Consider the following 21,820-nt stretch of genomic DNA (forward strand, 5'->3'; position numbering starts at 1 on the left):
TGCCAGGCTGTTGAGTCCGAAGAAGCCCTGAGCTCTGTGTCTTGCTAGTTGTAACCTTTCCTTTCTCTTGTTCTTTCTTTTACATTTATTTTATGATTTTACTAGGGGACAGTGCCCCCTACTCGCTATGCTCTCCAACTCCCCTCTCTTTGGGGGTAAGCAAGCCCAACTCTCCCCGCAGGGGCCACCCCAGCCTCTCGGCCCCCCGGGCACCAAGGAGGGGAAGGCCAAGGGCCACATCAGCTGGGGAGGGGAGGACCAGGGGCTGTGCCAGATCCAGCCACTGGGAAGGGGGGTCACGCCGGACCCAGCCTCTTTGCCCTCCGATCCCTCTCCCTGGGCTCTCGGCCCCTGCCCATGCCCACAGTCAGCCCCTGGCCTCCCCCATCTCTCTCTCCTTACCCCCCATTCCCTCCTCTCTGGTCACAGCCAGCCCTGGCCTCCCCCTCGGCCCCACCTTTCCCACCCACCCCCAGCCAGTCCTGGCCTGTCCCTCTCTGCTTTCCCATCCCCATCCTGGCCTCTCATCCCCTCCACCTCCCTCCCTGGTTCCAGCCAGCCTTGGCCTCCTGCCTCCACCTTCTCACCCCCCCCCCCCTTCCCCATTTCCCTCCTGACTTCTTGTCCTGTTCCCTCAATTCTCCTCCTGGCTCTTGGTGCCCCACCCCTCTCCCTGGTTACAGCAAGCCTCTGCCTGCCATCCAGCCTCTCAGCCCCCCTCCACCCACCAGAGGAGGGCCAGAGCTGAACCAGCAGCAGCAGCAGCTCCTTGCTGCACTTGAGGGCCTCCGGCATGGAGACTTGAAGCGTGCACGCTGCTGGGCGTGTAGCCTCAGGGTTTTCTCCTCTCCCTGCTCCCCTGTTTTCTCCTCCCCTTGTGCTACTCTTGCAGGAGGAGGAGGGGAGAAGGTTACAGGCTGGAGAGCCAGGCAGGTGGCGGTCCCACTGCACCTGGCCCAAGCAGCCGGAGGTGGCAGTTCCCTGCTAGGTCCCAGAGAGTCAGGCTCCCCAGCACAGTAAGGAGCCTCTGCTGCCACCCCTTGGCCCTCCTGCAGGAAAGCTGGGGGCCAGCGGGGAGCCCAGAGCACCCCCGGAGGGGGAGGGGGAGAACCCTCAGCCTCTTCCCCTTCCGAGGACTCTTTTGAGACAGGAGGGAGGGGCGACGTAGAGTGACGTGATGATGTCACTCTACCACCCCTCAGGAAAAACTTTCTTTAATATATAGAGAGATAACACTTTTAAAAAAGTGAAACATCAAGAAAATTGTGAATGAAGGGTCTAATTATAAGCACAGATTTCAGGGATAAGAAAACTCTCACTACGGTCTCACTAAAACTCTCACTAAAATTCCCACTGACTTCATTTGCAGTTCTGCCTGACATGCCTGAAAGATCAAAGGCCATACAGTATCAACACACACAAATGAAATCCCTCGCTTTGCCAATTTACATCAAAACTGTAGGGACAGATTTCCCATCTGCCACTGTGCCTGGGTGCATGCGCTGGTAAACAGAGAATTAGCCACTGTCCCACAAAACTCTTCAGCATTTGCATAACTTTAAGCCTGTGAAAACTCCCATTGGTTCCAACAGAACTTCTAGCGCAAGGGTCAGCAACCGCCAGCACACGTGCCATAAGCGCCATGTAAGCCGATTTCCCGTGGCACATGGGGCAGGAGCTCAGCTCTTCTTCTCCCCTCAGCCACGCAGCTGTAAGCTGAAGCAACAGCTTTGGCTTTCTGCCGGGGCTGGGGGGGCAAGAGACGTGCACACATGACTCTGGGCTGCCCCTGCCCAGCCTGGGCATGCAGCTGCCAAGAGTTAAGGGGTTAACCTCCCCCTCCTCCTGGCTCCAGGCTTCTTGCTTCAGGAAGGGATGAGGCTGGGCTTGCTCTGCAGAGCCATGGCTGGGTGGCCAGCACACATGATGTACCAGGGCCCAGGCTGCTCCCTGCGTGCAGTGTGAGGGGGCAGGGAGCCCCTTCCCCAGCACCACTGCACCCAGCTGGGCTGGAGCCAGCCCTGGGCTCTGCCTGTCCCCAGCCCTGGAACCACATCCTGCAGGCAAAGGGCAGGTACAGGCAGGGAGGAGTCTCTGCTTCCTCTCCCCCACCTCTCCTCACTCCAGCACTGTTCCTCTGCTGGTGAGTGCGCTGGGGGCACAGAGAAGTGAGGGCTGAAGGGGGGTGAAGGAGGATGCGGGGGCGGGATAGGAGGGAGCAGCAGTTGCACTGAGGGGGCACAGGACGATGCAGGAGATCAGGCGGGGGGGATCATGGGGCTGAGGGGAGCAAAGTTGGAGCAGAGGGAAGATGTGATGGGAGGATACAATTTTACTTTGCAAAAGCTTCACTTTCTTTTACTCCCCACTACTTTGCCTCCCTCCCTCCCAACCAGCTAGCTATTTGGCTCTTACCTTTTCTGCGTTACTCCCCCAAGCCCCTCCCGTCTCAAACTCCCTCTCATACCCCCACGCAACACCCTCTCCTGCCACCAAACTCCCTTCCAGACCCTGCCCTCCTCACCCCGTCCATCCCTATCTAGGGTTGCCAGGTGTCCGGTATTCTACCGGACAGTCTAGTTTTTGCACCCTCAGTCCAGTAAAAAAATTCAGAAAATACCAGGCATGTGCAATATCCAGTATTTTCTGTTTTTTCGGCTGGGCGCCAGACGGAAGCCTGGTGCGGGTGGGGGAGTGGCTGGGAGGCAGGGCTGGGATCGGCGCTGGGAGCCTTTGGTTGCATGCAGAAGCTGGGTGGGGGTGGAGGGAGTGGCTGGGAGGTGGGGCGCAATCAGCGCTGGGACTCCCAGCCACTCCACCCGCCCGGCTTCTGCATGCAACCAGAGGCTCCCAGCACCGATCGCAGCCCCGCCTCCCAGCCTGGGACTCTCTCTGGTTGTGTGCAGAAGCCAGGTGGGGGGACTGGCTGGGAGTCTCAGCCACTCCCCCCGCCCCACCAGGCTTCTGCACACAACCAGAGAGAGTCCCAGGCTGGGAGGCGGGGCCGCGATCGGTGCTGGGAGCCTCTGGTTGCGTGCAGAAGCCGGGTGGGGGTGGGGAGAGTGGCTGGGAGGTGGGGCGCAATCGGTGCTGGGAGCCCTCAGCTAATTGCATCTGAGGTGGAGTGATGCCTTGAGGGGGAGGAGGAACTCTGCCCCTACTCCTGAGCGCTGTTCAAGCGCCTTGTGGCGCCCTAGTCCAGGAGAGAAGCCCACAGGTGCTTTGTAGTTGCATTTAGGTGCCTTCCATGAGCTCAGAGCCAAAACTGACTGGGGTGGAATTTCCGCTTCTTCCCACTGGGACACCCAAAGACCTGGCTATGGGTGAGTCACCTTCCTACCCATGGTTGCCCTCTCCCTCCCCCTCCTCCCCCCCCCCCCCCCGGTCATTGTGTTGCCCCAGGGTCTGCCTCTCTCTGCTTTGGGTAGCAGGCGGTTGCTTTGCAGAGCAGGCTCTGCTGCCTCCCCCTTTGTTCCCAGCTTGATGGCTCTTGGTAGTAGCCACACAGGATGTGTGTTCGGTGTGGGTGGGTTTTTTGTTTGTTTGTTTTCTACACAAATTTTTAGCCTGTGCGTTCAGTATTTTTAAGAGACCATCTGGCAACCCTATCCCACTCACTGGCAGCTCTGTCCCACACATTGAACCCCTATTTTTGTTCCCACCCCAGAGCCTAAAGGAGTCCACAAAATCCACTAACTCTGGAATCCCAGAAAAGTAAATGGTGTATGGGAGCCCTTGAACCTCAGTCCCTCCATGTCCCTTCCCCTCACCCCATGGGGGCTAGAGTGCCAGAAGAGTGAGGTGCCTCAGTTGGGGGCCACATCACTGAGGGTTGGGGGTTTTTGGAGGAGTTTTTTTGCTTCTCACTTGTGTGGTCCCCAACTGATTTTTCTGTGCGTCAGTCACCTCCAACCCAAAAAAGGTTCCCCATCCTTCCATAAATAAAGAAAACATTGAAAGCTTTTGTGTTGGACATAATATTTTACTTTATTTAAAATGAAGTTGGATAAATATGAGAAAGTTAACGCTTAATCTGTTTAATAATTTAAATTAAACTGTTCTCCCCAGCTGCAGCACTAGCAAAATTGCTTGGGCATAATTATGTAATTAACAGTAAGTTTCCATTAGCAACTGGTAGTCCATGGAAAGGTTTGCATTGACCCAGGTGGTCCATGGGGCATGCAGTAGAGAGAGCTCTTCCCACCCACTCCCCGACCCCCATCCTGGGAGAGCAGCACAACCCAGAGCAGGAGAGTTAAATCTTGGCACGCCATTTCAGAAAGGTTGCCGACCCCTGTTCTAGCATTTAACGTAACATGTCTGCTAACAGGCTAAAGTGGGCTTAAAGCTCACAAGACTTTTGCTAACAGTTTTGAAAGTCCCTTCAGTGATGTTTGAACTGACTTGTAGTTTGTATATTTTGACTGAGTTCTGTATAGGTAGCTGGCATTTTAAAATGCAATATAGGTGTGCAATAGGTTGTATTCTTGATTATCTTCTTACTATCCACAAAACACTTGGAGATAATTCATTGATGTCTGTTTCCTCTTTTTTTTTTTTTCCCCAGAAATATTGCTGACCTTGACGGTTGCTGGTTGCTCCTTTCTTCAGCTGCCTGGGCTCACCAGCCCAAAACACTTACCAGTTTGAAGACCTGCGTCTATTTGTTTTGACCCAACTGACCTGCCAGCCAGTTCCACTGGAGCAAGCTCAGCTAAACGCTGCAGACAGGATTCAGCTCTGCCTTCCAGAGTGGAGTCAAAACAGTTGTTGCTGGAAGAGCAGCCTCTTCTCTGACAGTCTGAAGCTAGCGTACAGACAGTTGCTCAGTCTGTTCACTGCATTCACCTTAGTGCAACTTAGATCTCTCCTGCAAAGTAAATGTTGACAGGCAATTTTCATAAACCATGTCAGATTGAATGTATTTAAATGTATGTATTTAAGGAAAAACAACCATGCTCTTGTTCTGTTCCTGTTTAGTTCTAGAACTTGGTTTCTTGCTCTGTTTTTCCCTGGCTACTCGGTCTGGTACAAAAGATTCATTTCCATCTGAAAATCAGTGTTTTGAACGAAGGCCTGCATTTAGGGATTGGAGCGTGGGTTGGATGCTAATGGGAGTGTGGGCAGTGTGTGGAGGGGCAGTGTGTGTGGGGGGAAAACAGCTAATTGATTGGTTTGATTTAGGAAAAGATAGAAAAGCTGGACCTTTGCAGAGAACTATACAGATGAATTTTGAATGGGTTTAAAGTTGTAAAGCAGGCTAACAACATCCTGTGAGAGAGCTACTCATTAGGGGCTTTTTTAATTTTTTTTTAAATTATAGTGCAAATCATGAATCCAAAAATATAAATTTGTTACCTTTTTATGGAATTAAATTCCTGCCTGACTCTCTTGACCCTCTTTTCTTCCTCCTCCTCCGCCTCTTCTTCCTCTAATAGGGATAAAAACAAACCACAGGTAAGCCCTTCATTTCCCAGATGTGTTGCTTGCAGTTTAGGCTGCATGTAACCAGTCATTGAGCAATGAATTCCAATGAGAATGCATTTATTGGTGATGGTAGTGGCAGAATTGGGGCATAATATCAGAACAAGCTAAAGACACCTGCTTTAAAATATGTTAATTTCCATTCCCTCTCCCCATAGCTGGGGAAAAAAATGATTTGTTTAAAATGTATGGCAGATATCACTACAGATTTAACCATCATGTGTTTTTAATTCTCTTAAAGCAGTGTGGACTATGAGGAAGTTTTGTAAGGTACATAAAATCCACTTTATATGTAAACAAGCAATAATTTAAGTTGACAAGTGTTTTAATTGTATAATTTTTTGTGAGGTATACATGTTGTGGAGTTGATTCCAAATGAGGTACTTCAGTATTAAATTAGATATCTTCATAGCCGTGTGTGTCTCCTGAAAAAGTGTTTTGTAAAGGATCACAATGCCTTGATTAGACCTAATTTGTAGGCTTGAGACTTTTCAACTTGTGATTCTGCTCATAAAGTCATTTATCTAACCTATATTATATGCAGCCACTGTAGGAATCAATTCTTGATTTTTTGTATGTTTATATTCTTTCTTAATGAATCTTAGAAAAACTGTTACTAAGTAGGCCACTGTTAGGGTGGCTTTTTTTCTTGCCCACTGTGGTTGTAATAATCTTTTACTAAACTGGCATCAGTTTCTGAGAACTTGAAATACCAGGAAATTGATGACGTTTTTGACCTCCTATTTTTCTCCTCTAACCCCCAATCCACACGCTTTCTTATCTGAACTCAATTTTTTTGATGTCCTTTAAAACGGAATGCATTTTATAATATCTCATTAGACATGCCTTTGGGGAGTGGGAGGTTTCTTTCCTCATAATTTGATTGCTTATTTATGGTGGGGGTTAAAATGTACAAAGTATCTATTGCTCTCTATATAAAGCCGAAGAAAGCATGTCAAAGATTATTTGAAAGAGTTGTTTCCCATGGAAGGATTTTCCTGAAAATCCAAGGAAATCTGCAAATCCATTTGTTTCCCACTCAGAGGGACTCATAACACACAGGGAAACAGCACTTTTCCACAGCCACTATTTTGTATGTCAAACTGAAAAGAAAATATTTAGTCAACTGAGCCATCATGTTTAGCTCTGGTGGAAAACTTTAAAGTAGCTGTCAGCCTGAGCTCCATATCTTCATTGATATGATGACATTTTTATTAAACATACATTATATACCTGATTTAAATTTATTTATATAAGAATTGTGTACAGTAGAGGGACTTTAACTTCACACAACACAAAATGTAAATGGGTTTTAAACTAATTTTGTTTGTATTATATTCCTTTTCAATGCTTGATCCTAGCCTCTTTGAATAGATTAATCTGGTTTTTTTTTTTCAGGGTGGACAAAATTAGTAGTTTACATTTGTCCCTATTCATGACAGATCTGCAAATCTTTATATTATATTTGTGATTATGATACTTCATTGACCATTGCTGTTTTAAAAGGAAGATTATACCTACTACTTTGGCTCACAATTAGGTTCTGGTGTTTTGAATTTTTGAATAGCTAAGAGTGAAGAAATCTTCAGATCATATTGATCACTATAGAAACAGAAATAAATAGCCAAATCAGTTCCCTTCGTTATCAGTATTTCTCATTCTACACACAGTAAATTTGTTAGAAAAAGTACTTGGATTTTGTTAGAACAAATAACCAGTGTTCTACTTACATTACTAAATGTGAAAGGCACATAATGTGAAAAGTATACATACATAAATTTGGTCATATGACCCATTTAAGTGTTCATGTAATGTGGTAAGTTTGAAAAGTGAAGTGAGCTGTTTTGCTACAATGAATTAATTTGTACTTCAAGTTTAAAATTTTGTCCCATACCAATATCCCTTTTGGCCTGTATTAATTGAAAGCAATGTTTTTGCAGTTTATAGAATACATTTTTAATCTATGTTTTAAAATGGAGTTCATATGGGCTTAACACATGAAATGGGTGGCACAGCTCCACTTGCAGAACCCAAAGATACACAATCAGTTTTGAAATGCAACTTAAGCCATTAATTGTTGGTGTGAATTTCAAGTTTTCTAGTATTTGTATGGTAGTATGCTGCCGAAGAGCAAAAGCATTCTCTGCACAAAAGAAAATTACTGTAGTGGCTTTGATTTTAATTAGAATTTTTTCCCTGGTGTTTCTTTGTAGATTAAAACAAAATCTTTTCAGTTTCTTACTACAGGTAAAGCTATGTGCAAGAACCTCAAAATGCTAAAATCTAGCATAATGCCTTAGATCTGTTTTTAAGTCTTGTATATTCCTACATAGCTGTCTGATGTATTATATTTGTATAGTGAATTGTGTACAATTTTGGAATAAGTGTATCATCACTTACCTTTATGTTGCTGAATAGAGATGGACACATTTCTTCAAACATTTACTGTCATTTAATTTTTTTCCCTTTTTTGTCAGTTGTGGGTTTAATTTGTACAGTTCCTCATAAAGTTGCATCTGAGATATGTGTATATGAAAAGATTATACAAGGGTAAAATTAAGCAATATATAAAATATGGTTCTTCAGGAGAAAGCTTACAGTGTTTCAGGTTGTGATTTATTTTCAAAGCGGAGTTGACTCTGAACATCACCTTGTTCACCTGCATTGATGTTTGTATTTCTAGTGTGAGCAGTTTATGCAAAGGTAGATATATTCAGAGAAATTTTAAATACATTTATGCAAGTTAATATTGCTTTTGCTGATGCTATTTGCTTATTTGATGTTAAATAATGCTATTGTAAATAAAGAATCCTGTTGTTATTGCATCATTTAATAAATTTTAATGCCTTCGGGTTTTACATGGCTTTAGAGATTTCAATGTGTTTCTGTTGTGTCTTCATTTACTCAGATATGTGTATTGAATTTGAAATGACACAAGAGGATGGATCAATGGAATTTTTAAAAGGACTTTTTTTTTCATTTTAATAATCTTATTTTTAAATTTCAAACTACTGGTCAAGGGGATTGGAGGGCTCATACCTGACAATGGGATTCAAATCCTTTCACTCCTAGAACAATGTTCTGAATCCTGCCAAGATTTGGGTTTGACTGAAAATCATTGCTTTTAAGTGGCCTGTTTGAGATGAGTTGCTTATCAACATTTCTTCACGCCACTGTTTGCAGTAATTAGGGCACCTTTTTGGGCAGTTCAAGTAGAGGTCAAGGATGAATGGCACAATTTTAACCAAGAGAAGGCATTTTTCAGGAAAGGGTAAGGCATTCTAGCAGGGTGCTACGTTTATCATTTCCCATGCTTTACCAAATATATAAACTAAGATATTTTGTGGATATAGATTAATGGAAGACTCTGTTCTGTAGGGAGAAAAAAATCCCACAAAAGTCAGAGTTCTGGACTGTCAGGATGTTCTATCGACTCTAGGAAAGAAAGGAGAAAAAATATTAAACTAAAACATGACTGTAAAAGCTAAAGGAGAACCAAATATACAAACAAGCATTGACATCTTTTCACTATTCCTAGGAAAGTACTTGTTTTGAACAAGACACACCTTGCAATATTCTTGTTTGACTGAAATGTTTTCCAATTGTTTAGATCCTCTAAAGAAAACAAAATTATGTTGTCTCTGTCATGACATAGCAATTCTAGAAGGAGCTATGCCATATATCTACACATCAAGAGATCACAGGATGTGGAGTGTTACTTCTGAAGAAAATTTTAGAAGGGAGAAATATGTGTGTCAGCTTCATGTGTACATCAATAAAAAGAACTTTTTCTCCATCTCCATTTGAACATGACTTTGGAGATTAACATGATTCATTGTTTGTTCAGGTATAGTTCACTTGTTGGAGGACGAAATTAGATTTCTTGACAATAGTATTGCTTAGAAAGCTGAGCAGTCTCAGCAACTTCTCACCACCAATTTAAAATGTACAAAATCTGATAAAGGAGCAGAAGTTTTTTCTTTTGCAAATAAAGAATTAAATGAATTCATGAGACTAATGGGTATATTCTTATATGCACATCGGATGCATGTGAATGTGTGAAACCTAACGTGACAAGAGGAAAATACACCCTCTCGCATGTTATTCTTATTGGTGTAAACTGCAAATCAAGTCTCACAGATCAGACTTTCCATCTTGTTTGAACCAGATTTTGCCACTCTTATTCATACTGATTAACACTTGGCTCTACAAGTAGTCTGACTTTCTAGAGATGTATTCACATGTCAGCATTGAAATGGCTGCTACAAATGACTTATCTAAAATAATCCTGACTCACAGGGGTAGCCATATTAGTCTGTAACGTTAAAAACAAGTAGTCCTATGGCACCTTAGAGACTAACAAAAATATATAGGATCATGAGCTTTCATGGGCAAAACCCCAGCTCATCTGAAGAAGTGGGTTTTGCCCACAACATTTCATGACACTGTATATTTTTGTTAGTCTCTAAGGTGTCACAGGACTACTTGTTTTAAAATAATCCTGCCTCTTGCCTCTGCAGAATGAATTTATTTCTTGTAGACACAATTATAAAAAGATATATAAAGAAATACCTGCATGACTCCAAAGAGACAAAATTTAGTGTAGACATGAATGGTTTCTAATCTGCTCTCGCAGGTTACAATTAAACTGTAGCAGGTTATCACTGATCCCAATTATCAAAGAAAAATCCCTAATCTGGATTTCTAAAGCCATTCCACATACAATGCATTATTGCTGTAACTATTTGCTTCTGTCCTTTAGAGGTAGCTGCTTTTCATCTAAGCTTTGTGCAAATGGAGGAATGGTCTTGTGGCCAAGGCACAATGAGGTAGAGCATCCTGGAGTCTCTTCCCAACTCAGTCACAACTGTCATGTGTGATATAGTCACAAACCCTCTGTGTCTTGGTTTCCACAGGCTTGAGTGACATTCCTAGGTTGATCTCATTTTTACTAGGAATGTAAGGCAGTAGTTGCCTAGGCTTATCAGGTAGTCAAGTCGACTACTTGCATTTCCCCCTCCTGCCCTCCCTTCGCTGCCCTGTCCCTGTTTGTGGGGGGTCACAGCCAGAAGTTGGGACCTCCCACTCACAGGGTTGCTGCCAACTGGGTAGGCAGCCCTGCTCAGTCCCTGCTTGTTCCAGGTGTGGGACCAAACGCGGCTGTGGCTCTGCAATTTAAAACACAATAGGAGCTGGGGGCAGGCTGCCTGGATCCTACTGCCTTTTAAATTGCAGCGCCACAGAGGGGTTTGGTCCCTCACCCATCACGAGCCGGGACTGAGCCAGCTGCCTATAGAATTTGAATCGACTACTCAATTAGTTAAATATCCACCTCTTAACATCCCTATTTTTTTGTAGAGTAGGCCTCAGATTCCCAGAAGGCAGGGAGTATAGAAGTGTGAAGTAGCACTATTTCTGACAGAGAGGAAATAGTCCCCTTGCTAGACAGAGAGGGGAGCAGCCCAAGAAGAAGGGAGTCCACAATGCAGGAGTTGGGTGTCTGGTGTGGCTGGGTGATCATCCTTGTGAACCCATTGCACCCAAAAAGAAGAGAAAAGCCAAAGAAAAGGGGTGTGTCGCCAAGCCGGGTGTGTATTCTCTGAACAACATTCTGACTAAAATGTTCTACATTAGCTACAACCTGTGTCTTGACTCTCCTTCACCTGTAACTTTTTTGGTAAAGGAAGTATTTCAGTAATAGTGCTGATAACATTTTTTTTGAACAATTTAATAAAAATTCATTTTTTAAGATGAGTAGTAATTTATGGAACATTTTTCCTAATAATTGCCTAAAAAAATAATTAGAAATGTTTTGACCAGCTTTCGTCCCTCTGAAATCAATGAGATGACTCAAACAAAAAGAAACGAATCATGTAAGTAAAATTTGTATGATTGGGTCCCATGAGACACTCTCAAAAGTTTTTTTTTTTTTTAAAGCTTTCTAATTGCTTATATGGAAATATTTACAGATTAATTTAGCTGTTATAAAATACAAATCCGAGATGCGTATTTGAACTTGCATATAAAAACCTGGCTTAATTTTTTAAAAATACCTAAATTGGCAAATATTTTAAAATCAAATTATTTAGATTAGGGATGTGAAAAACTAATCGACCCACTAGTCAACTAGTCCCCCCCCCCCCCCTCGCTGCCTCTATCAGAAAAGGGCAGAAAGTGGGGGAAGCGGAGGGAGGGCTTCAAAGCGGCAGCGCCACGTTGATCTCGGGGCCAGAAGCTGGGCTCCACCCAGCACTGCTGCTTTGAAATGCCATGTGCAGCCTGGGGCCAGCTAAGGACTCCACCACTGACCTCAGGCTCCAAGCAGTGCTGCTCCTTTAAAATGCTGTAGGGAGCATGGGACCAGCGGGGGAATGCTTGGGTCCCTGCTGGCCCCGCGCTCCACACATCACTTTCACCTTTGAAGTTGCTACACTTCAAAAGTGGAGTCTCTCGCTCTTATTGACTAATCGAATAGTTGATGCAAACTGCATTGACTATTCGATTAGCCAACTAATCTAAATTTAACATTTCTAATTTAGATATTGAACTTTTATAACTGGATAATGTGTATGTACTATTACTGGCCATATTTTGAATTCAAGCTAGTTTGTAATACAGCAACAGTACACTGTACAATGAAAGCTTAAGTCTGTAGCAGCTCTGATGAGCAAATGCTATAAGACTGGGCTCTAAGAAAAGATTAATTATTGTCCCAAACAGTACATAGTCTAGCTTCCCAGTGTGCCCATTTTACTCTCAAAGTAGCTTAACTGAACATAGTGCAAATAACATCTACTCATGTTCTTCAGTGTTATCAGGAGCCCGGTCTAAGGGCCCTACTCTGCCTCTATTCTTTTTCCATTTAATTCAATGGGAAAATTCCCAATGACTTCAGTGGAAAGGGACTGACCTGTGGAAGGTGATGATTGCTTTCAAATCCTACTTATTTGTGAGGAAGCCAGTGGCAACTGGTAAAAGGAGGCATTGAATGAATAATGCCAGAAGGAATGTTACTGTGCATAGGGCATGCTTTAAAGCAATGGCCTAAAACACTCTTATAGAATAGGCTATTCTAGTTTCTGCAGAGATCACCTTTATTTTTAACTGTCTGAGTACGTTTGCTGTGGACACAGACCTCTGCCTATGTAAAGTCCTCAATACCCTGGAAACATCTGCCTTCTGGGAATGCCTTTAGGTGGCTGGAAGGAGATCATTAGTCAGTTCTGCACTCTTGGTTTCTATAGGAAGTTAAGAATTTTTTATGTTGTGAATAATGAAAATTCCGAATAATGATTCCAAACTATTATATTGAAGGAACATGATATTTCTGCAAGCCCTTTTAGAGGAAAAGTGCTGTATGGCCAGGCTCTCTGAACAATACATGTAATTAGTTCTTCCTGGAAAATTTAAGGAACCCAAATTAACTAAAGGAGTGAATTTAAAGTGTATTAATTAAATCTTAAATGTCAAGCCATGGGCTGTTTCTTATTCTGTTTTGTACTGCACCTAACAAAATGGGGTCTGGTCCATGGCTGAGGCTCCTAACTGCTGCTATAAATAAATAATAAAGTGCAATAAACTTCTGGGTGGACAGTCTAGCTCACATGAATTATGATAAAATGAACTGAGGCCTCTTAATTTCTGAATGCTAGGGTCCACACAAGGGTTTGATGCATTTTAACTACAGGCACTCTACGTTCACACCTCTGGTAAATGCAGCTTGACACTCGCGAGGCCTGTTCTATGCTTAAAAATTAGTGCCAATGACATTATGGCACTTGGGGGTGTGAAAAATTCACACCTCTGAGGGCCAAAGTTAAGCCAACCTCACCTCTGGTGTAGATGTGGTGAGGTCAGCAGAAAAATTCTTCATTTATCTGGCTGCCACAGCATGGAGAGATGAATTGCCTACAGAGATGTAAAAAAAAACCCTCTCCATGATTGTACCATGGTGCTACAGTAGCACAGCTACATTGCTGTAGCTATGCTCTATCCTGCCCATAATGTAAACTGGAAATGAATTGCTTTCTGCTCCAATATGGGTACCTACTGACAGATCTTAAGTTCAGTGTCTACCTGTAACTGTCTTCGTATGGGTAGCTGCTCTTATGCTCAAGAACAACTTTGGGTCACTGGAATCTCGGACAGACCCAATCACTGATCAGTTGCTGACTAAATCAAGCATCTGATCCCTATCCACTCTGGTCTCTTCATAAGAGAGACAGTGAAAGTGGCTCTTGCTGGGGGCTAAATTCTTTCCAAGGCCAGTCTAGACATCCCCATGTGGGCAGCTCCTTGTTTTCTTGCCCCCATAACAATGCATTGTTTTGGCATAGCACTGGTCAGGTCTCCTGCTAAATGAGGCATTAACTTTCCCTCCCCTAGTTGCGAATACCCTGGTATTTGAAATGCTTATCACTTTAAACCTATTACATTGACAGGAATAATTCTGTGTGAATAGTTACATCAGTATAAAAGTAAAGCACTTTTTTTTCCTGATGTAACTGCATTTACACAAAGGTGGGGTGACCTTACAGCCCATTTTGGCTGGGACATTCCCATTTTTTAAGCCCTGTCCTGGCCGTTCCAAGTTTTTTGGCAAAATTGGGTATTTGTCCCATATGCTCGTGCCAATTGATCACCTGCTCAATTTTGTCAAAAAAAGCAGAGTATGGAGGAACGTGGGGGGAAGTGAGCTGTGATGCCAACCCCTTATGGAGGAGGCAGGGCTCATGCAGGAGGCAGGCAGGGTGCCAGTAATAACCTCCTATGGATGTGTGTGTGGGCGGGGTGTGTGTGTGTGTGAAGTGTTCCGGTGACTCCAACCTCATGTGGGAAGTGGTGTGTAGGTTGGGCCAGAAGGGGGGTGAGGCCTGAGAGGGGTGGGAGAGAAGCCTGGGGGGGTCCCATTTTTCCTTTGGGAAATATGGTAACCCTACTCGAGGGCAGCGTTTCTTAAAGTGGGCTCTGCAAATTCTGCTCCCCCACCCCGTGCAGAGCCCGTAGACAGCTCCCGCTGTGGCTGTCCCCCCTCTCTCCCAGCCTGCAGGACAGCCCCTGTACCACAGGACCTCCAGTGCTGCGCAGCCTCCTCCTCCACGTGCGCAGGTGGCCCTTTTTACAGCGACCGCTGCTGCTGGGAGGGGGACGGGTGGCTGGAGCTAAGGAGCTGCTCCCGGACCTCGGTGTTTTAAAACTGCTGCCTGCAGGGAACCCGGTTCAGACTCTGCTGCCTCCACCTGGGGCACGCTCGAGCCCTGCTGCTCCCCTTCGGGGCACGCTTGGGCTCTGCTGCTCCCCATGCGCTGCTGCTCTCTCTCCCTTGCACCCCTCCCCAGCCTGCTGGGGAAGTGGCAGAGTTTAATCTGTCAGGGATGGTCAGAGTTTCTACTCTCCCTTCGCCCCCTCCCCCCCCCGGCCCTGCCAGTGTGAAGCCTGGCCTGGTGCTGCAGCTGCACTAGGTTCCCCTTCATGGGCAAAGGGGGGGGGGGGGACTGAGGTCTTTCCACCCCCCACCCACCCGCCAAGAACAAGAGCATGCTCCCTGGAGGCTTTTCCTGCTGCATCAGGGTGCCAAGCCAGGTAAGCGTACCCCCTCATGCTCAGACCCTGCACCCAAACCCCTCACTCCTCTCCCCCTGCCAAGACCCTGCATTCCCAGCTTGCTCTGACACCCTGACCCAAGTCTTCTCCTGCACCTTCCCTCCTGGCCAGACACATGACCTTATTTAGCATTTGTTTGTTATTATCCTTACTTTTTTGTGGTTTACATTTTCAACTCCATGTACAAGGGCATCCTTCTGGGGGGGGGAGGGAGGGTGGCACATTTTGACCCCCAGGAGGTCTCCTAGGACAGGTGGTGGTGGGGGTTTTTTTGTTTGTTTGTTTGTTTGGGAGTTTTTTGCTCCACAAATTTTCCCTTGGGGCTTTTTGTTTTTGCTCTACAAAAAAAAAAATCCTTGGTGTTCCCATGAAAAAAATTGTTTGGTGTTCCTCAGTCTTAAGTTTAAGAAACACTGCTCTAGTGGGTTGTAACTGCTTGAGTACTTCCTGTTTCTAAAGGGAGACTGTTAGTCTATAAGGTGCCACAGGATTTCTCGTTTATGCAGATTCAGATTAACATGGCTACCACTCTGATACATAAAGCAATGCAGAGAGTGGGGAACAAAAACCATCTGTAGACAAGTCCTACCATGGGGCAAAACTTGACCCTAATTAGGCTTGTCCAGATCTTTCTGATGGTCTAGATCAGTGGTTCTCAGTCAGGGGTATATACCTATGCTGGTTCAGGTATGGATGTAGTAGGGAGATCATTCTAAAAACACAATTACTGAAGCCGCAAGGAACTCCTTACAGACACATATTGTGCTTCTGATAAATCCCTTACTCCTGTGGTAAAATTCTACCTTGCATAGTGAATACATGTGTATATTTACCAATACCAAAGGTTGAAAGAGGGTAACTGTTGAACAGGTAGAAACCTTCAGAAAGAATGAGGGGCTGGAAAACTGAATTTTCATGTCTTGGAGTCAGAGTTAGCTTGTTCTGTGGCTTTTGATTTCCTAGGCTGTGATGGAAATGTCCTTGATGAAACAGGCCTTGATTTCTAAAGAGGATACTGGATCTTCCAATCAGGATTCAATGTTTGTATAAATTACTGATTTTTCTCTGCCTTCCCCCCAAGGTAAGAGGGGGTTTCTGATTTTTTTTCTTCAACATTGGCGGGGATAGGTCTTTTAATGTTCTATGTCAATGTTACCAGTGCATCCCTTATGTCAGAAGGGAGCCAGGTTGTAGTTAAAGTTGCCTGAAGAAGTGTCTGGGGCAAATCCTTGCCTGGCTCTCTCTGGAGCACCAGGACTAGGGCTGGGGATGCCAGAGGGAAACCTCTCCCCAGCCAGGCAGCTTCCTGAGTGCGATCGCTTTCCTGCTTTTTGTACAGAGGGAGACTAAGAGAACAGATAACTCCTTGCAGACAACCCCTCCCCCCTTGAATCCCAGCCTCCCCCACTCCCACAGCCGCATCCTCGCCATTTACAGCAGCGCTCAACGACAATGGGCCAAGTGGGATAGCGCTGGCTGGAGCCTGTCAATGCCCGCTCGGGCGTCCAGCACGGGGCAGCTGCAAGACCCAGCACAGCGCGCGGGGGCAGAGTGGTTCCTGCAGCCGCCTTGCCCGCTGCCGGGGCTCAGCAGCTCCTGGCCTGCAGCCTAGTGTGGCCAACACGACACCCGCCCCTAGCCCCAGCCCAGGTGAGAGAGAACAAACCCAACCGCTTTCCCCTGGCCGCGATCGCTCTGCATGCAGGACAGCTGGGGAGGAGCTGGGATTCCGCGCTATTAGCCTGCGCCAGGGCCCCCGCGGGCCACCCGTCCCGGCGCGGGTTCGATCCCCGCGTGGGTTGGGCCGGATCCTTTTTTCTGGCGTTGGCTCGATTCCTTGTCAACCGCTTAGGTTTAGATCCAGGCGAGGCCTTTCTAGGCTCGCTTCGTGCTGGGCTCAGCGTCAACGCCCTGGGCGGGGCTGTCCCCGGCTGGGCTCCGGGCTTCTCCCTGCTCCCTCTTCGCTGGGTTCGGCTCCTGCCCCCGACGGCAGGGCCCTTTCCTAGCTTGGCAGACGGCTCGCCAGACGGCCGTTCGCGGCAGGGCCTCTCGTCCCGTTTCCCCATCAAGGGCCGTTTCCTGTTCGTTATTTAGTCAATGAGCACCTCGTGCTAAGCAAGTAACTAACTTCCCCGGCCACAAACACCTGCTGGGAGCCAAACCCAACCGCTCGAGGCTTCTGTGCGCTCCAGTCCTCCGGAGAAAAGTGGCTTTGGACTATTCTTAGCATCGGGGACTGGGGGTCCGCTCGGCTCTTCGTGGGGAAAACCAATAATCAAACCCAACGAAATCCGCCTGGAAACGGCTCGGCCCAAGCGAGCCTTTATTCCCGCCCGCCTGTATTATTCCTGCGCTTGGCAACGCGCCCCTACAATCAGCTCCCCCCTCCGCAGGGTTTGTAAATAACCCCCCAGCCCATCTGCGCCCAGCGGTGGGGGGCTCGGCGGTGGGGAGCGCTGCTCTTTCGGGGAGATGACTGAGGTCCCCCCCCCCGACTGCTCCCCCCCTTGCCGGGCTGTGGGTTTCTCGGGCAGGCAGGTAGCTGGGAGCAGGGATGTGCTCAGGGAGCTGCTCCCCGATGGCACTGATGAGATGCGCTGAGCGTTGTCCAATAGAGGCTGGGCTGGGCCGGGGGGGGGGGGGAGATGGGTCCCCCACCGTGTCCTTTAACACCATCTGCCTCCAACTGCCCACTCGCAGACCCAGCCTCTCGTGCCCTCCCGACACTGCTCCCACCGCGCCGGAGAGCGCCCCGCGGGCCGGCCAACCGGGGCGAAGCAGGACCATCCTGGACCCTTGGGCTAGAGACAGAGCGGAGGGGACCCAGCTGGGTGAGTCGCTGCTGTTTTGCAGGCGCAGCCACTGGCTCCCTCCGGCCAATCCCCGGCCTGCCCCAGATGTTCGCTGCAGCTGGGCGCTGCTGGGGCTGGTCCCAAGGTTGCCTTCTAGCCCGGAGCGCTGCGGCGCTAGGCAGGCTTAGATCACAGGCGGAGGGCTCCATCCATTGCCGGTGGCCTCTCCCCCTGGCCCCGTGTCCCTGACATCGTGGGGCGCGACCCTGGCTTGGTCCCCTTTTTGGCCCCATTGGGTCAGACCCATCGGCGCTGCCGGGCCCTCCGCCCCCGCTGGCGTGTGTGTGTTAAACACCAAGCCCGGGGGGGACGGCTCCCCATTCACCCTGCCCCCCAGGTCCGGCCTCGCCGGCCCGGCCGCTCTCCCTGCTGGTTTTGGGTGTGAGTAGTAGCCCGGTTCCAAGCCAGCAGCCCATGCGCGCAGGCGGCAGCGGGACGTGCCACTGAAGGCAGTGGGGGGCTGGCCGGGCAGTTTGCTGGGGAAAGGCAGGGCCCCCCCCCCAGGACGGCTCTGCCCCCCGGGCTCTCTGGGGCGCTTCCCAGCCAGGGTGAGATGCCCGCTCCCCGAGGGCTGCGTATGGAGGGATCCCTGCCTGGCACGGCTCGCGATGGCGTTCGCGACCTGACCAGACTCACTTGCCAGTCCGGCCGCTCTTCCCCACAGACCCCCCCCTTTCAGTTTCCTGTCCCAGATATGGCTGTAGAGCTGCCGGGGAGCGGGGGGGACCCTGGCCAGTGCTGGTTCCCGGGCCGCTGGAGGGCTGACACGGGCAACGGGGCAGTTCGCAGGGCAGAGATCAGGGAGATTGGGGCCGCCCCAGAGCAGGGCCCTGCCCTCTCTCCTTTCCCACCCCCTTCCCTTCTCTGCCCCACCTGTCTCCCGGGGGGAGGAGGGCAGACAGCAGCCGCCCGGCGCCCGCGGGAAGAGGCGCCCAGCAGGCTCCGGGGGCAGGAGAAGAAGCACGTAGATCAGCCGGGACGGGCGGGTCTCTCCTTGGCCGCCCGTGACCCGCGATCCCCTCTGCGCAGCACAGGAGGGAGCCGGGTCCCACGGGGAGGTGGAGACGGGCCAGGCCGCCCCTTCTAACCTCGTGTCTCCCGTTCCCGCAGGTGCCCTCCTGAGGGGCCCGGCCATGGCCCTGTTCCTAGCCGGGGATCCCGCCTCCAAAGACCAGGCGTACGCGGGAGAGACCCTCCGGACCAGCCCGGGGACCATCGCCTATTACCCGCCTCTCCTGCCCCCGGCCCCGTACCTGGAGGCCCCGGGGCGCCCTCCCGAGCTCTTCCCCCCTTTTGCCCCCCTGGATGGGCTGGTGCCCCGCTCCCCGCCCCTGGCCCCCTGCAGCTTCGCCAGGCTCCCGGCCTTCCTGGGCCCGTCGGGGGAGCCTCTCTACAGCCCCCTGCCCCTCTACAGCAAGCGGCCGGGCCCGGGCCCCCCGGGACTTGCCAGCCAGGCGGGGGAGCTGCCCCCCGGCCCCGCCAGGAAGGGCAGAGCAGCGGCCGCCAGCCGGGCCAGCGCCGAGCCCGAGCCGGGCCGCCCGTACCGCTTCACCCAGGAGGATCTGCGCGCTGTGCTATACGGGGCCGCCGCGGGCCCCCGGCTCCCCGCCGTGAGCCCGGGTAAGGCAGCCCCGGCCCGGGTCAGTTTCACTGCGGGAGCCTTGTGATTGGCTCCCGGCGGGGGGGAGCGTCCCGGGCCCCGCCCCACCCCGCTGCCCAGTTGCCTCTCGGCTGCCGGGCTCCGATCCTGGGCGGGCCCCGGCTGTTCCCAGCCCCGGGCTCACCAGGGCTCCGGTTCTCTTCGCAGGAGCTGCAGAGGCTCACGGCCCGCCGCTGGACAGAGAGTTACCCCCAGGTAGGTGGAGCCCGGGGCTCGGGTGCATCCGCCCGCGGCTCCCCTGGCAGGCTGGTCTGCCTGATGCCTGGTTCCTCTCCCCTGCAGGGCTGTCGGTCTTGCAGACGCTGCGCGGGGAGGCTCTGCAGCTGGGGGTTTTCTGCACCGACCCCATCCCCAGAGGCGTCCGCTTCGGCCCCTTCCAAGGCAAAGTGGTCAACACCAGCGAGATCAAGATTTACGATGACAACTCCTTGATGTGGGAGGTAGATGCCTCCCCCCCCCCATCTCCCTTGTCCGGGCATCGCACGGAACGGAGGGAGGTTCCTTGGTCCGAACTACACGGGGTGGCGGTTGTATCCTCACCCCCGCAGGAGCGTGCGGAAAGCCAATAACCAAAGCTTCGATCCAGCCCCACTGTAACTTTCCCTTGACTTGAAAGAGGAGCCCCAAAGAGCAGGGAGGTGTTTGACTGCCGAGATCCAGGCTTTATCCCTGCAGGGATCCGAGGCAGTGGCGTGCACACGGGGAAAGGTGTCTAACTAGGAAACCTGACTGGTTTCTTTCCCATGTTTTATCCAGATTTTCGAAGATGGTCGCCTGAGCCATTTTATAGACGGGAAAGGAGCCTCGGGAAACTGGATGTCCTTAGTGAACTGCGCCAGGTTCCCAGAGGAGCAGAACTTGACAGCTATTCAGTGCCAAGGCCAGATATTTTACGAAAGCTGCAAAGAAATCTTGCCCAACCAGGAGCTGCTGGTGTGGTACGGAGACTGTTACCTGCAGTTCCTGGGCATCCCCATCAGTTTGAAAGGGGTGACTGAGGGAAAGTCATCCCAGCAGCAACCGGAAGGTCAGTGCCATGTGGAAAGCCCGGCTGTCCTTTGCCTGGGCATTCCTGGCCGCTCCCGGTGGGGATTTCGTTGCTTATAATCTCCCAGCTGATGTGTTCAGAACGTTCCGTTTTGCTTTGGAGCAAGTCTGTTTAAAGCGAAATGCAAACTACTGGCAGATGCCATTTGTGTCAGAATCTCTGTTCCTATCTCCAGGAAATAGATCAAGCCCTTTCCAGGGGATGTAATTCTGCTTCCCATTCTCTGCAGGGCAGGAACTTTCTGCACGATTTAGTTTAGTCATCGCTTTTCGATTGCTAAAACAACTAAACATCCAGAACAACGATCCCTCCAACCCTTCACTTTATTCGTTGAGATCTTCAAATCCCGAGGCAGAAGGGCCCCGGAGGGGTGGAGAAGGCTGGGGATTTATGATCAGGGTAGCTACCAGCTCCGTGCAAAACTTCTCTGTATGAAGGGATTTGCGAACGACTCAGATTGCAAAACAAGGATACGACATAAACCAGCTGCTCCCCAGACTTCATGACATGAAGGGCGGGGTTGAAGTCCCGGTTTTAATTTACTCTGGAAATTTGCATTGTGAACACAAGATGCAATATAGCATTAGCAGTAAGATGCAAGAGTCTTGGAAAACCAAGAAACTCATGAATGATGAATATGGCCCCGATCCTGATCTCTTTTAAATCAATGGCAAAATTCTCCCACTGGGTATAATTGGAGCAAAAGAGGGCTGAGTCAGATTTGTATTTCCCTGCTTTAAACATTCTTGCTCACTTCTCCCTACACATTTTCATAATAATTTTTAATCTTGTAATTTCACATTCACGTACTTTTAATAAAGGGGGAAGGAAGTTCGGAGTCCGGAGTCCTTCACAGTAACCAGATGGTGCCAGGAAAGAGGAGGGGTTAGAAGTAATTTTGTAGGGAAGACGGGATTCCAAAACGAATAAATAAGAGATCAGTTGTAGGCAGCAACATTGTCTTCTGTAGAACAAACGTTGCATCCATACACATACATATGCTAGAATGATTCTATATGAATGTGTTGGGGAGACAGAATTACTGAGGAATGGTTCAGCTGACTGCTGCAATGACAAAACAAATGATTCTGTGGACCTCTGAGTAGAGATTTAGGAAGTGTCATTTTAAGATTAACACTGACCGGCGGTTCCGTTTTAAGGAACCTTTCTCGA

General features: G+C 49.0%; 2 protein-coding genes across 15 annotated transcripts in view; both read left to right on the plus strand.

Annotated features, from left to right (window-relative positions):
- The window catches only part of NCOA2 (nuclear receptor coactivator 2), a 274,099-nt gene extending 265,751 nt beyond the window's left edge, over positions 1-8,348 (plus strand). For all 14 annotated transcript variants that reach the window (XM_075920545.2, XM_075920547.2, XM_075920540.2 and 11 more), the window contains one exon: positions 4,568-8,348. In XM_075920545.2, coding sequence (XP_075776660.1) covers positions 4,568-4,579 — 12 coding nt within the window. In that variant the 3' untranslated portion in view covers positions 4,580-8,348. The remainder of the gene's footprint in view (positions 1-4,567) is intronic.
- Positions 5,523-21,820, plus strand: part of PRDM14 (PR/SET domain 14) — a 28,117-nt gene continuing 11,819 nt past the window's right edge. The window contains exons 1-4 of the mRNA XM_075919742.2: positions 5,523-5,556; positions 19,660-19,794; positions 19,882-20,039; positions 20,356-20,626. Coding sequence (XP_075775857.1) covers positions 5,523-5,556; positions 19,660-19,794; positions 19,882-20,039; positions 20,356-20,626 — 598 coding nt within the window. The remainder of the gene's footprint in view (positions 5,557-19,659; positions 19,795-19,881; positions 20,040-20,355; positions 20,627-21,820) is intronic.

This window comes from Pelodiscus sinensis, chromosome 2, assembly GCF_052426305.1.
Source record: "Pelodiscus sinensis isolate ZL-2025 chromosome 2, ASM5242630v1, whole genome shotgun sequence".
In the NCBI taxonomy this organism is placed as follows: Eukaryota; Metazoa; Chordata; order Testudines; family Trionychidae; genus Pelodiscus; species Pelodiscus sinensis.